We start from the raw sequence: 15182 nt of genomic DNA, 5'->3' as shown, positions 1-15182 counted from the left end.
CAGAAAGACCATTCACAGGTTAACACTGCTGGCTGGCTCTGCTGTCATGTTCTGTGTGTAATACAGCATAATGCTGCAACTCCATTAGCCAGAGTCTGAGGGTTAATAGCTCAATAACATTATCACTATGTCCCCTTAAAACCATGAACCCTCTTTGCACCCCTCAATCCCTGAACACCTCTAGGTTTTTTTAATAACTGTATAAAGAGATTGTTAGTCACTTTTTAAAATTAGAATTCCTGTTGCCGCTACTATTCAAATTGCAACACATAACCAGCTGTGAACAACATCCACAGCTTTTATAACCTAAGACCATAAGACATAGGAGTGGAAGTAAGGCCATTCGGCCCATCGTGTCCACTCCGCCATTCAATCATGGCTGATGGGCATTTCAACTCCACTTATCCGCATTCTCCCCGTAGCCCTTAATTCCTCGAGACCTGTTTAATTCTTCCCATGTAAATATATCTGATCTCCAAAGTCCCTGAGAGATTATGTACCCCAGTTGAGAACTAATTGGCGTACTGACCTATTTTGTTCTGTGATTAGTCCATTCAGTAAACAGACTCTTCAGGACAACAATGTGTTAATGCCGTAGATTGGACAGATCCCTGATCTGGACCTGATCATCACAGTTTAGCAACCCTTGTCAGGCAGATGAACACAGCGCTCTATTTGGCACCTCTTCCACCACTTCCTTGTGAGGAGGTGATGGCTCAGCACAGCACAGACCTGATCTGTTGTCAGTAAAGACCACTGTCCATTGGTTCAGTCCCAGGGTTGGTGAGGTCAGTCTTGGCTGATGTGGAAAGGCTGGAGTTGAACAAGTTCCAGAACGTGGATAGCTGTGAGCATTTGTGGATGGTCATAATGTCAGCATTGGCTCTGTGTGGCCTGGAGAGAAGCTGATCATTGCATACTAGGTATATGGACATGCAACACTTTGTATGCGTTTAGCTAAATGCCACACATTATACACATACACATACACACATGTACACGTGCATTTCTGTTCAGAGATTACAGAAAACTGATCAGCCTGTCACTCAGCACAGATCGGTGAACGAACCTGACCTCTAGAAATTTAGAATATCCCTCCCATTAAAGGAACACGCTCCCTTCTCCCTCCTATTGTGAATCCCCAGCCAGCTGTATAGGTACTTAAGGTACTAAGGTTAGTTTTAATCCTAATATTAGATGGTACCACTATGGAAATTGGGTTCTAAATTTGAGACTAACTGCCTAATACATGATTAATTGTAATCGGTACAGATTGTGTGATACAGTTTCACTGTTAGAATGTACTGAGATCCTTAACCACTTTTCTTGCTAATCCAGTGCTGTGAATAGGGCTCCCTCAGTAGGATGTGACTGCTCAGTGTGAAATATCCTTTTTGTCTTTCACAGAAACAAGTGAATTTGGAGACTCCGATAGAGGTGTCTGTGGTGAACGAGGTGAGGTCCCAGCCAAGTGTCTCTCTCCCCAAGGATTTGGCTCTCAGGAATCTGACAAACCTTGACCCTCAGCCAGTAGGAATTCCAGAAGGTGAACTTGTGCAGAGCCAAGATTCAGAACAAGACAGGGATCTTTCCAAAGATACCAGGGAGATCTCGAATACTGGATCCAGAAACCGACTACAACAGCAGGTAGATAATGAGCTTGTGTTGAAGGAAGGAGGGGATAAAGAATCTGATTCCCTCAACCATCCACAGTGGTTTACTCAAAACAAGGATTCTCTGGAAGAGCAGCCCTCCGACCCAATGGAGAAAACTGAGGGAAATGTCTTTGCCACCAACAATGGATCTTTGCTCAATTTTGATTACTCATGCCAAAGTCCTGAAAATGGAACCCATTTGCTTTCACACAATCCAAATACAATCACACTGATTACTTCAGGGTCGTCTGTTTCAGACACTCCAGCATCCAGGATTGATGATAGTAATGATGTCATCATTCATGCAACAAAGGTTTCTGTCATCCAGCACCCTGACGTTGACGATCATGACAGTCCAGCTCATCATGACCCATTTTCTTCAAAGACACAGCAAGACGAAGATTGGATCCATTCCACAAAAGTAGCCACCATCAAGAGTGAAGCGAACTTTGACCTTCGGACTTACCATGTGGAGAAAAAGCCAACAAAACTCTTTCCTAATGACGAGGGAGAAAAGTACCGTGCGGTAGTCATCAAAGGAACAGCTGATGATGAGGCGCTCATGAAGGAGAGAAAACAGATTATTAGAAACCAAGCCATGAAGAAAAACGCCACCATTGCTGAGAAATGGGGGTCGGCAGAGCAACTGAATATGGAGGAGAAACCGTCACTTGCAGATTCCGGGCAGAAACATGATAAAGTGGAGATTCCTTCCACAGAAACCAATGCGTCACCCTTCTCATTCTCCACCACTCATTCTGAAGGCATCAACACTGAACAAATAAACTTCACTGCTGCCCGGCAACAGTTCCTGGAGATGGAGAAGTCACAGCCAGAAATCCCACTGAGCCCAAGACCCTCTCCCAGGATCTTGAATCAATCTTCCAGACCATCTGAGTCAATGTATGCTCCTCACTACAAGGCAGACACAAGTCCAGGGGTCACTCTAAAGGCTATTAGAGTTGAATGTTTCCCTGACGAAGAAAGGGAGCACCCGGAGAAGCCTTTCCCTAAAAGCAATGGCACCTTCATTGCTACAAAAGCAACTGTGGAAAATGGTGATGGTGAGAGCCAGCATAGTCTGCCTGTCTACTCATCATTAGATGACCTTGACTCTGGACTGGGGGAGATGTCCAATGACTGCAGCTATGGGTATACAAGTGATGGTGGGGCATCAACTGAAATACTGAACACAGGAACTGATAACAGTGGTGCTGCTTTGGAATCCCCAGAGCTGAAACATGCATCTGAAACACCCATTCAGAGGGAAATTCGATTGGCCATGGAGAGGGAAGACAGTCTTCGTAAGGAGCGAGGAATTAAGAAGTCTAGCAACTCCGAAGAAATGGTGGAAATCAGAACCAAGCCACTGTTATCGCAACTGCCTCCAGCATCTCCTTTCTCAAAGTCTAAAGACAAAAACCGGATGGTCTTTTTTGTTCAAAGAGATATCGAAATGGAGTCGAAGAGGGAAGAGAAGTTGAGGGAAGAGGGTAAAGTCCAGGGATTATATGATAAAGGAACGCCGGAAGAGGTGGAGAAACGCAAAAAGGTTTTTGAACAGCAAGTAGATGATGTGCCTGTTGTGCCACAGCAGGGCCTCCACTCGAAGGTAACCACTCCTGCTCCACAGGATCCTGGCGCTGTGCACAGCCTTCCAGTGGAAGATAGCACAATCAAAGTTGATCCGACAGAATACAAAGTAATCTTGCGGGAATATCCAGACTATCAGCTGAATAGTAAAAGCAGTCCCAAGACCTACAGTTCAAAGCTGGACTCGCCTTCACACAGCACAAGGCTGGTGGAGAACTGGACCACACCCAGTGAGGAGCCCTACATCTTGCGACCGCTCAAGTCACAGACCACTTTCCTGATTGAGAGGGAAATTGAGGAAGAGCAGCGTCGGGAGGAGGAGCTGCGGGCTCAGAGGCAGAGGCAGCAGCCGGCTCTGAACCTTGATTCGAGTGAGTGTATTGAACAAGATATTGAAATTTTCAGCATTCACTATCACTGCCCAACTGAAATGGACAGTAATTGACTCCAGGAAATCCAGATATTGTTGTTAATGCTTCAACACTTCTCCAGGTTGTCTTTAGCAATACCTGCTTCCCCAATTTTATTGGTTTCAATCTCAGGAACAAAGTACAAGATAATTATTGCTGAAACATATACTTGCCATGAAATGCTCAATTTATATTCATGAGGGGTCAAATTTCTTGGTAATAACAAAATCTTTATCCTAGACATTTCCTAATTTTCATTTTAGTTTCTATCTAATTCTAATCATAATAATTTATTTGCTGGCTGAAAATTTAAAGTAAAAGCAAAGGATTTTTTTTTCCCCTGGTCTGCTGCCTGGGAGAATCCTTCAGTCATATTAACGGATTATCTACTTACTGAGGCATTTTCAAGAAATCTCTTTCACTCAGTACCACATTTAAACTAATATAGGGAGAGAGAAAATTCCCTCCAAGGGACTTCCTGCAATTTTGTGGGTAGTTTTGTTTGAGATCTCGATTTAGAGACACTGGTTTTGAACTGGGGTGTACCAAGTTAAAAATTAACGAGGTAAAAACAATGACTGCAGATGCAAGAAACCAGATTCTGGATTAGTGGTGCTGGAAGAGCACAGCAGTTCAGGCAGCATCCAAAGAGCAGCAAAATCGACGTTTCGGGCAAAAGCCCTCAGGAATAATCCCTGATGAAGGGCTTTTGCCCGAAACGTCGATTTTGCTGCTCCTTGGATGCTGCCTGAACTGCTGTGCTCTTCCAGCACCACTAATCCAGAAGTTAAAAATCACACAACCCCAGGTTATAGTCCAATAGGTTTATTTGGAAGCATTAGCTGTTGGAGCGACGCTCCTTCATCAGATGGTGGTGGAGAACCACAAACACTTGATCAAGGAGCAGTGCTCTGAAAGCTAGTGCTTCCAAATAAACCTGTTGGACTATATAACCTGGGGTTGTATGGTTTTTAACTTTGTTTGAGATCAGCATTGAGTGTTCTTGCTTTACCACTGACTGAAATCCAGCTCAGGGAATCCTTGATTGATAGCTCCAGCTCTTTCAGCTCCAAATAACCTTTCATAGAGACAGAACCTGCTGATGCGAAAAATACATACCCACATTATTCAACATACTTCGGTGCTCAGTTGTAATAAACATTCTTTTGTGTTAGAATATAAGGAAAGTTGGTCTGAGTAGTATCAATGCATTTAAGGGGAAGCTGGAATGACCACATGAGGACGAGTGCATAGAAAGATGATAAGGTCAGAGGAGACTTGTGGGTAGCATCAGTGCTGCATGGGATAGGGTGGTTTAATTCTTCGGGTAAAAAATGAGGTCTGCAGATGCTGGAGATCACAGCTGAAAATGTGTTGCTGGTTAAAGCACAGCAGGTCAGGCAGCATCCAAGGAACAGGAAATTTGACGTTTCGGGCATAAGCCCTTCATCAGGAATGAAAGGTTTAATGGCCTGCATTTTGTAGACTCCCTATTGAGCACTGTACTACCCAAACATTCTGTCTATAATTTATTCTGAGATATTCCAGGAATTGCATATAGTTTGTTTAACAGACGATGAGCCAAGTTGTAATTTTGATTGGAGCATTGGAGGTCCATGTTTCACTAGGACCTTACTGTCTCTCCTCTTGTTTGCTCTCTCTCACCCACTGGGACCAGATATTTTGCTGATTCAAGTTGGGCATCTTGGCTGGGTGGAATCTCCAGTGCTGCTGACTCCATGGGAACTGTCCAGGAAAGGGCAACACGGTGGCTCAGTGGTTAGCACTAGTGCCTCACAGCACCAGGGTCCCATGTTCGATTCCAGTCTGGGGTGACTGTCTGTGTGGAGTTTGCACATTCTCCCCGTGTCTGCATGGGTTTCCTCCAAGTGCTCTGGTTTCCTCCCACAGTCCAAAGATGCTGCAGGTGAATTGGCTGCACTAAATTGCCCATAGTGTTAGGTCCATTAGTCAGAGGGGAAATGGGGTCTGGCTGGGTTACTCTTCAGAGGGTCAGTGTGAACTGGTTGGGCCGAAGAGCCTGTTTCCACACTGTAGGGAATCTAATCTAATCAAAGTGAATTTCCCGAAGGGCTGGATCCCTTGAGCTCCAACCCTTTGTGAAATCCTCTTAAAGTCAGAGAATTTGGAAGGTTCCAACTCACTTAAACTTTATAGTTACCTAAGAAAGGTCAGAAGAACTCCTGGGGAACCATCAAGCTGAGTGGTGGGCTCCTTACTGACCCCAATGACTCATCCAGCTATTTGGCTCTAGTCCTCACCCCAAACACACCCTTCTCACCCACTTTCCACATCACACCCCCATAAAAACCTCATTTATTTATCCTTTCACACCAACTGCTAGACATCTTGACATCAAAATGCAGCACTCAGTGCTATACAAGGGAATGTGGCTTCTATATCAAATCTTTCTGCTGCTGGATTTGGGGTTTCCCAGGCAGGTTCATAACCAGAGGCCCCTGTCCAGGAATCTCCAATACAGAAGTCACCCAAAGGTAAGTGGGTCATTTTTAATCACGTCAAGGTTGGAAATAGGGTTTCAGATGCTGATTGGAATTCTTGGTTCTTAGTCCCACTACTGCTCTCAACCTCCATTAACACTGAACCCATCTCCTAGAGCACTAGCCTGGACTGCTGGATTGCTAGTCTAGTCACATTAACACTACACCACAGTGTTCCCCACATCACAGGCAGCCCTCTGCAGCTCAGCACACTAAATCATGTCTTGAATCAGATGATGTTCCTTGTGGAATGGCAGATCTTCAATGCTCATGGCACTCAGCGTCTATATTCAGCAGTGTTGCACCCTAAGAAATTTTCCAAGATCAACGTGATTTTGCTCCCCCCCCACCTTTTTAAACTTCAAGAGAATACAATGTTCAATCTTATTCACCTTAAGTGAACAATGGATTCATTGCAGTATCTGTTTGACTTTCTATCTCATATCCAAGAGGCTTCCGTGTGACTGGAACTGTCAATGTTCAGCCGTTTGTCTTAAAGGAAACCATTTACTCCTCATTTGTGATTATCAGCTCAGTCTTGTTCTTGGTCTTGAAGGACTAAATTTTAATTAAAAGAACCAAGGTGTGCTTGGGTTTTATTCTGAAAAATCAGGGTGTCTGTTTTTTTAGATTAGATTAGATTACTTACAGTGTGGAAACAGGCCCTTCGGCCCAACAAGTCCACACCAACCCTCCGAAGAACAACCCACCCAAACCCGTTCCCGTACATTTACCCCTTCACCTAACACTATGGGCAATTTAGCATGGCCAATTCACCTAACCTGCACATCTTTGGACTGTGGGAGGAAACCCACGCAGACACGGGGAGAATGTGAAAACTCCACACAGATAGTTGCTTGAGGCGGGAATTGAACCTGGGTCTCTGGCGCTGTGAGGCAGCAGTGCTAACCACTGTGCCACCATGCTGCCACTTTCTAACCTTATCAGCAGCATCTTTTCCACAGTGCAGTTTTTGGTAGAGTGATTGTGTGCAGGGATCACATTGACCCCCCTATTTACAAATAGTGTAAACCACACTATTTGACCCCACCCGCTCCCAAAACAGCCTTTCTCCAAGAGCCTGACAACTACCCTGAATACCAATCCACCTCACACAAAGCATCGATCTCCAACCCCTCCTGTCCCACCTCTGGTCTCCCCCCTCGTCAACACTGGTTTCATATGTTGCCTCCTTCCTCCAAGATGGTGTTTATTGATACCTGTGTCCTTCTAAACATTTTCCTAAACTCGATAGACTTCCTGTAGGGACACAGTTCTACAACATGGACTGGTTTGATTTTTCCCTGGTTTTCCAATATTTCATTTGAAAACGTTTAAATGCCTGTGGGAGGTCATGAGCTGATTTTCAAGTTCTGGTTCAGAAACTAATACTTGGACAAATTCTACACTTGACTATATTGCTCCTCTTTTTTTGAAGTGCTAATACTTTAATTAGACAGGAGGCAGGTTTGGTGCAGAGCGTCTCTGAGGGGTGAAGGCTCCCTACCTTTCAGTGGCATTGGCAGATGACAGAGGCTGATGCTTCCCAATACCACCCTCCATTTGAAAGTCCTGGTGTTTTCAAGGTGTTGGAATCCACAAATAACCCCTGGAAATGAAACTTTTAAATGGAGCCCTACCCAATTTTGATCTTGCTGGCAATTTAAACTCCTGCTCTGTGTGTACATGACTGAGAGTGTGCAACCACATTGGTGTCTGCTGTATGCTTGTGCATTGGTGTACACGTCTTCACTGGGCGTGTGTGTGTGTGTGTGTGTGTACATGTTTACCTATGTGCATGTACCTCTATATATACATGTGTATATGTGCGATGGCTATACATTTTGTATGTAATTATTTCATTGGCTGTATGCTCACCTTAACTCTCCTGCAGCTGCCAGACCAGATCGCCTGAATTCTACAGATAATCTAATGTCTCCTGGGCAGCCTTCAATTGCTGGGACTTCAGATGGTGATCATACAAAAGACTTTACAGAAACGATACAGAAACATGAAAGGCAAAAAGGGAAACCGTGGGAAAAGAAGGACGACACTTCGGTAAGTTAGAAGTTTAACTCAATATTTGCATACCTTTTCTAAATCGATAAGGTGTTAATGAGCTAGTTAACAATTTGATGGGTGCATTACCAGCATCAATCAATAATGGGTTACATTGGAACGAAGATTCTGATTGTCGTTACGGATGTATGTTGAGTCTCGAGGACCATTTCCTTCAAACTAAAAGTAGCTGATGATTGTGAAGAAGCAATTAGCTAATGATATCACCATAATTTCTTTATCCTTCCAAAGTCTGACCATTTTCAACCTTAACTGTTTCTTTGAAGTCGGTAATGATATTCATTTGAAGAGCCAGTGCAGGCACAATGGCCCGAATGATCTCCTTCTGTGTTTTAACAATATTACTACTGGCTTCAGAACAAGCTGTCAGCCCTCCAACTTTGTTCCACCATTCAGTAAGGTCTTAGTTAAGCTGTGACCTGTTGTTTCATACACCCAACTTTGACCCATAATATTTATAGTTAACAAAAATCTATCAATCCCAGATTTAAAATTAAGAAATGATTCAGCATTGAATGCTATTTGTAGAAGAGAGTTCCAAACTCCTACCACCTAATTTCGCTCCTGGAAGGTAGCATCTCATATTTTTTCTATAATTTACTGTCCTTGATGACCCAGATAGTTTCTCTCTATTTTGTGTTACTTTTGATGTTTTGAAACTGTGCATCAAATCACCATAAACACGTCTAAACTTCAAGGAATATACCTTAGCTTGTGTAATCTATCCTCTCAACATAACGTTTGGAATCCAGATATCACTCCAACAAATCTATATTTCCCTCCATCCAAGGCTAGTGGATGCTTCATAGGTGCCCAGAAGTGCTCATGATAACTTCATGTCTGGTCAAACCATGGTTTATTACTGCTGCATCAATACCCACTAGTGTTTAGGTCTCTTGATATAAAGTCCAGTGTTCCCACAACAGCCTTTCTGATTGTTATCTGTTAATTTTATCCATGACAGTTTAATGAACTATACATTTGGAAATCCAAGTCTCTTTTAGACTTGCACTCTGAAAGTTTCCTGTGGGTCCAAAGTGAATAAACTCACATTGAAATCCATTTGCCAGTTTGTGCCTATATATTTAATCTACCAATAACTGTTTGTAATTTTATGGAGTCATCTATGTTGTTTAAAATTGCAATTGATTCATCAACAAATTTTGTAAATTTGTCTCTCCCAGTTGTTCATTAATACAGTGAAATATTGAGAGAATCTTGTGGGACACCCACATCATGTTGATTCGAATGCCCACCCATTGTCTCTTGCGAGGTTAAAACAAGGCCTGCAGATGCTGGAAACCAGAGTCTAGATCAGAGTGGTGCTGGAAAAGCACAGCAGATCAGGCAGCATCTGAGATTGTCTCTTGCTGTCAGCCAACTTCCCAAGCAGCTCAACAAGAATTCTGTTCCTGATCTAGGGACATACATGAGAATAATGGCTTTGATTATAAGAGCTCACATAAATAATCTGCTGTCTTTATTTGTGAAGGATAGGCCCTAGATCAAGAATGCAAAGATTACTGGTATCTGTAGAATTGCAGTGCTGTGTGAGATCTGTCTTTAGAAAGGGAATAAAAGGGGAAGAAAGTGTAGGAAGACTTTCTTCACCGTCCCCTTTCCTATCCCTTTCCCGTTTAATCAAATGCCCTGTCTATTAGAAGCAAAATGGGCCTGAAATGTAACCATGTGCTGATGGTTTCAAGAATAAAGTTTAATATTCTGCACAGTATCTACTAGCATCACCTGGGCCTCTTGTAATAATGAACGGAGCAAACTGAATGAGGTTGTGACCGTACAGTACAGCGGAGGTCAATGATTCCACTGAAACAGTAAAGTCTCAACAACCTTGCATACAGTTATAAAGTAAAAAAATTGTAGTCAGGTATGAAAATACGAAACTGAGGTCAGGCATCAGGAGTTACTCTTTGTTTGATTTCATGATGGTTTATTGTAGTGGCATCCTCAAATTTCTGATGAAAGCTTTGTTTTCAACTTCAGTATGCTGGTATCGAGGCTTCTGATGACGTCAACATTGAGGTAGTTACCTTTTGTTAATGCCAGGCTTGCTGTCCACCTGTCTGCATGTACCATAAACTTAGCTGAGTATCTGACCAGTGTTACTAACTGCTTGGCTGCTGCATTGTGATAACTTTGAGAGGGAGATGGTCTTGAAATAGGGAGTTGCTTTGTTACTAACACTATTCTGTTTACTAAATCACTTGCAAGTACAATTTTTCTGGATTTTTTAAAAACTTTTTCATAATTATGGATGTTGTTACAGCAGCACTTTTTTGACCATTCCTAATGTCCCTTGAGAAAGTTGTGGAAGGCTGCTGCAGTCCTTGGTGTGTATACTCACAGTGCTGTTGGTGAGGGAGTTCCAGATTTTTGACCCAGTGTTAGTGTAAGCATGATGATTTAGTTCCAAGTTAGGATGGTATGTGATTTGGGAAGTGAACTTGCATATGGTGGTGTTCCCATGAATCCACTGCCTTTCTCCTATTGGAGGTCATGGGTTTGGAAGGTCATAACGAGCCCAGGTAGAGAAGCAGGTATCTGGCCATCTTTTTTTTTTGCTAATTTTTAACCCAGAAAGGTTAGTTATGAATGTTTGGCTGAACTTCAATACTCTCAGATTAATTTAGCTCATTAAGGGGTCAGTTTGGACAAACTGGAGTATTTGAATGACTAACGTTTTGAGATAATGGTTAGTTGTTCTTCTCTGTCACCTCCTCTTCAGTGGTCTTTTTTTTATTTCGATATGATAATGAGGTGTGAAGTAGATGAAGCATCTGGCACTGGTGCTACACTGCATGTGTCAAACACTTATGTATGATTATAGGATTTTTTTTGACAGCAGGTTTCTGAATGGATGTTTTTCCCCCAGTATTTCAACACTTGCCATTATTGTTAAATGACTCATTGGTTCTCCAGGGCACACCGGGCAATGTAGCTGGCAAGGAGGAGGCAATAAGAGCCATACAGGTGACATGGGGATTGAATGGGGAAGTGAGGGGGAAGACTCTAGGGCTTAACCACTTGGAATACAGTTGGGATGAAGATGCAGAGAACTAAGGCAGGCCTTCTAACCAGACCACCTTGGCACAGGCTGCCCCCTCTGACCATCTGCGATCTGATTCCTGGGTCAATGCATTTGCCAAAACACGCCTTTTAAATCAAGGTGGGCTATCTGAGTCTGAATATTAACTGCCTTGGAGGAGAAAGTGAGGACTGCAGATGCTGGAGATCAGAGCTGAAAATGTGTTGCTGGAAAAGTGCAGCAGGTCAGGCAGCATCCAAGGAGCAGGAGAATCGACGTTTCAGGAATGAGCCCTTCTTCAGGAATGCAGGGCCTGAAGAAGGGCTCATACCCGAAACATCGATTCTCCTGCTCCTTGGATGCTGCCTGACCTGCTGCACTTTTCCAGCAACACATTTTCAGCTATTAACTGCCTTGGTTATGAAAAGCTTGCCCACTGTAAACCACCCAAATATCCTCACACCCATCCCCCCCAGAACACACACAGACACAAGACCTCATCCAACTCCCCAACCTCTCAGACGCTTTATCCCATCCAATTCCCCACTCCCTTATACACTGTTACCCATCCAAGTCCCCACCTTACACACTGTACCCTTTCCACCTCTCCACCCTCTCTCACAATGTTCCGCATCCAATTCTCCTTTCATCAGGAGTTTGTTTGTTCATTTGGTGGCTTTGTATGTTAAGTGTAAGCCAGATGTTTGATATTACTTTCAGGTTGTCTGTTAATTGTTGGGAAAGGGGAAGCAAGAAAGCGGGAATGGATTTTATTTTGAATTCTCTATATTTTACCTTCCTGACTCATGGTTTCCTTCGGCTCCAGGTGCTGGAATCTACCAGAGTAACTCGACGCCAAAGTGCCTTGGCACAGCGCTGGGAGGCTGGGATATTCCACAACCACCTGGAAGAATGAAGCTGGTCTTCTGATCTGAAGTGATATAATTGTATTCTAAAAAGCACTGCCTGCTGAATAGAAATGAAGTTCTGTCTTGCACTCTGAAATGATTTAACTCAAGTAACTGTATATATACTGTATAGGTAACTTGGCCATGACCTTCAAGTTCCAAGCTTGGGCTTGTAGTTTCCATCTTCCTTTGTAAATGGCAATGCCGTATTAGGGAGAACTCTTTGTAGCTATGAGTGAAATGGTAGGTTCAGCGGTAACCAACTTCCCTCAGATCCCTTTCCACCGTTGGAGTTCTCAGCTTTGTTTCTTTTGGAATGGACATTTTGGTAAATGTACTTTTAAAGGGAAGCCCTCCTGGGTTCCATGAACTGTTCTTGATAATATCAGGGAACCTTTTTGCAGAGAAGCAGAATCCTATTTGTGTGCATTTACTTAAAAACAAATTTCATCAATAAATCAGTGTCTGTTACAAAGGCGCTTTCAATGGACAGATCCACATTGTGTCTGTGTCTATTTGTGTGAGAGAGGGTAGGAAAAATGTAGTAAAAAAATCCAGATACATTATGTCCATTGATCCAGCCTTACCCACTCCACTAGCAAGTTACACCTTAACTCCTCAGATTTCTCAAACACAATTTTCTTTTTGTCTTTCTTCATGTTGGCTCTGCTTAATAATTTTATGATATTGTGCATGTGCTGTTAACACAACTCTCTAATAATGAACTTTATCATTGCCCAATGACCAACATTGGTTGAAATGGCCTCTAGTTCCTCCCTTTTCCACTTGGTCTAGCTAGAAGTATAATGTAGTTAAAAATACATTTTAATGCAAATTAGCAACTAGTTACAGGTTACATTGATATGACAGACATCATTTGGAGACCTTGAGAAGCATCAGAAGTTGTGTCTCATGTCCTTAGAAGATTCTACACTGTTTTACCCACAGCTCCATATGATGTCAATACAGTTGGTGGTTCTTACTGAGTCTCCTCAGCATTGACCTTTTCTGACCCATGTTCAACAGCCACCTGTGCTAAATAGGTAGTCAGATGTATATTCAATGTTGTGTATTTCCCAAATTAAGTAGTTCTAAATTAAGCATTTGTCATGTCAACATTTTCTATCTCAGATCTAATTGGTCTGATCTAGAGGGGCCATTAATTCACACATATAAATGTGGAAGAGAAATATACAAAGTGATTGGCTAGTTTACACAGCCAAAATCCTAGAATTTCACGAATGCATGATGGATTAAGGGCAAAACACAAACATGCAAAATTCAAATGAATTCAATCACAGATTTTTGATTCCATTTCTTTATTGTCTTTCTCATGAAACTTGCCAATAAAGCATTAATATATCAGTTAAACATTAATGTATTATATAAATACCAGGTTTGTGTATAAATATATGAATAGGATATTAATATATTGAAATAAATCCAAGATGGTAGCAGAGTAGGACCCTTCAGCTGGAGATCGTCCACTCTGTCCATTCCTTTTCTTCTTTTTCTCTTTGTTGTCTTGTGTTTTTTTTCTCTTCTTTTTCCTTTTCAGCCAGCAGAGTGCAGATGGGAGTCAAGTGGCCAATGCAGAAAGCGGATGGAGTCCATTGTCCCAGAACAAAGTAAAGACATCAGCCAGTGGCCTGGTGCAGATTGGGGATGACCGGCAGTTGTTAGCAGATAGGGCAGCCAGTAGGTCCAGAGCAAAGATGGCTACTGGTTAGGAACTGGTCGACCACCAGGAAGGCCTTATAGAAAGACTGTGATATCTATCTTTTAAGCTTTATTTATTTTCCTAACTTATACTATGTATACCTGTAACATAGTGTAACTTTATTTTCTCTTTATTTTGTACCTAAAATAGTGCCGTGTGTTGACGACATTGCACACTTTTCACTGTACTTCTATACTTTTGTAATTTGAGTACACGTGACAATAAATCTAATTCAAAATTCCTAATTGCTTAATTTGCAGGGTTATTTTTGTTAACTTTTAGGAATCAGAACCCGAGAAATTGTGCAGAGTCAAAATTAATGCATCCATTATCCTTCCATCCATCCTGGATAGGAGTGGTCAGGTCCATATTTACCTCCATGAATTTCTCCAGTAATATTTCAATAGATATCCTGATTCTTTATATTTCTCATTTCCCTTAATTCCAGAATCTTTAATGTTTCTGACCATGATCATTTGACTTTGCCCCATGTTTCCCACACCCAACAACTCCTCAATGTCATCATCTCTCTGGGGAGGAGGCGCTGCCCAGAGCATGCGCCAGGTGTCGCAGTGACGTCACAGCTGGGTTGCAGGGGCGGGGTTTTTGGGGCGGGACCGAGGTCACTGGGGCGGGGCCGAGATTCTTGGGGGCGGGGCGCCCCGGCACGGGGATGTGGAGGAGGGGGCAGGAGGATGTGTAGGCTGGGCCGTGTTCGCTGGAGGCGGGGCCGAGAAACGTTGGGGGCGTGGCCCAAGATTGTGTAGGCGGGGCAGAGATGTCAGGGGACGGTCAGAGGGCTGTAGAGGCGGGGCCGAGTCGTCAGGGGCGGGGCGAAGGGCAGTGGAAGGGAGTCGTGGTCTCGGGGGCGGGGCCAAACACTGTGGGGCGGAGCTGACTCTGCGGCCTAGTGTTTAAGGCTGTCAGTTAGACTCAATAGTCCTTCCCACACAGACAGGGAAATTACTCTCATGTGTCTTTCCTGTGCAGCAGCAGTCATATTTATATAAGATCTGTACATTAGTCAATCTGGCAGGGAAACAGCTATTTATAATCCCTCCTCAGAGACCCCCCTGTGCTACATGGTTGTTAATTCACACACATTTCACTTTTAGATCCAGAGTGGTTTGGGTTTCTTGGTAGATTTAAAAATCACACAACACCAGGTTATAGTCCAACAGGTTTATTTGGAAGCACTAGCTTTCAGGTGATGAAGGAGCAGTGCTCCAAACGTTAGTGCTTCCAAATAAAC

The 15182-nt window shown here is 43.0% G+C and overlaps 1 protein-coding gene across 2 annotated transcripts in view; it reads left to right on the top strand.

Annotated features, from left to right (window-relative positions):
- The window catches only part of LOC132829059 (mitotic interactor and substrate of PLK1-like), a 94128-nt gene extending 81424 nt beyond the window's left edge, over window positions 1-12704 (top strand). The window contains exons 2-5 of one of the 2 annotated variants that reach the window (XM_060846350.1): window positions 1408-3619; window positions 8075-8238; window positions 10261-10299; window positions 12129-12704. In XM_060846350.1, the coding sequence (XP_060702333.1) occupies window positions 1408-3619; window positions 8075-8238; window positions 10261-10299; window positions 12129-12218 (2505 nt within the window). In that variant the 3' untranslated portion in view covers window positions 12219-12704. The remainder of the gene's footprint in view (window positions 1-1407; window positions 3620-8074; window positions 8239-10260; window positions 10300-12128) is intronic. The other variant, XM_060846351.1, reaches the window with a different exon arrangement.
- The last annotated feature ends 2478 nt before the right edge of the window (window positions 12705-15182 follow it).

This window comes from Hemiscyllium ocellatum, chromosome 28 (assembly GCF_020745735.1).
Source record: "Hemiscyllium ocellatum isolate sHemOce1 chromosome 28, sHemOce1.pat.X.cur, whole genome shotgun sequence".
Lineage (NCBI taxonomy): Eukaryota > Metazoa > Chordata > Chondrichthyes > Orectolobiformes > Hemiscylliidae > Hemiscyllium > Hemiscyllium ocellatum.
Note: the sequence above shows the minus strand (reverse complement) of the source record. Positions and strands in the feature narration are given on the sequence as shown.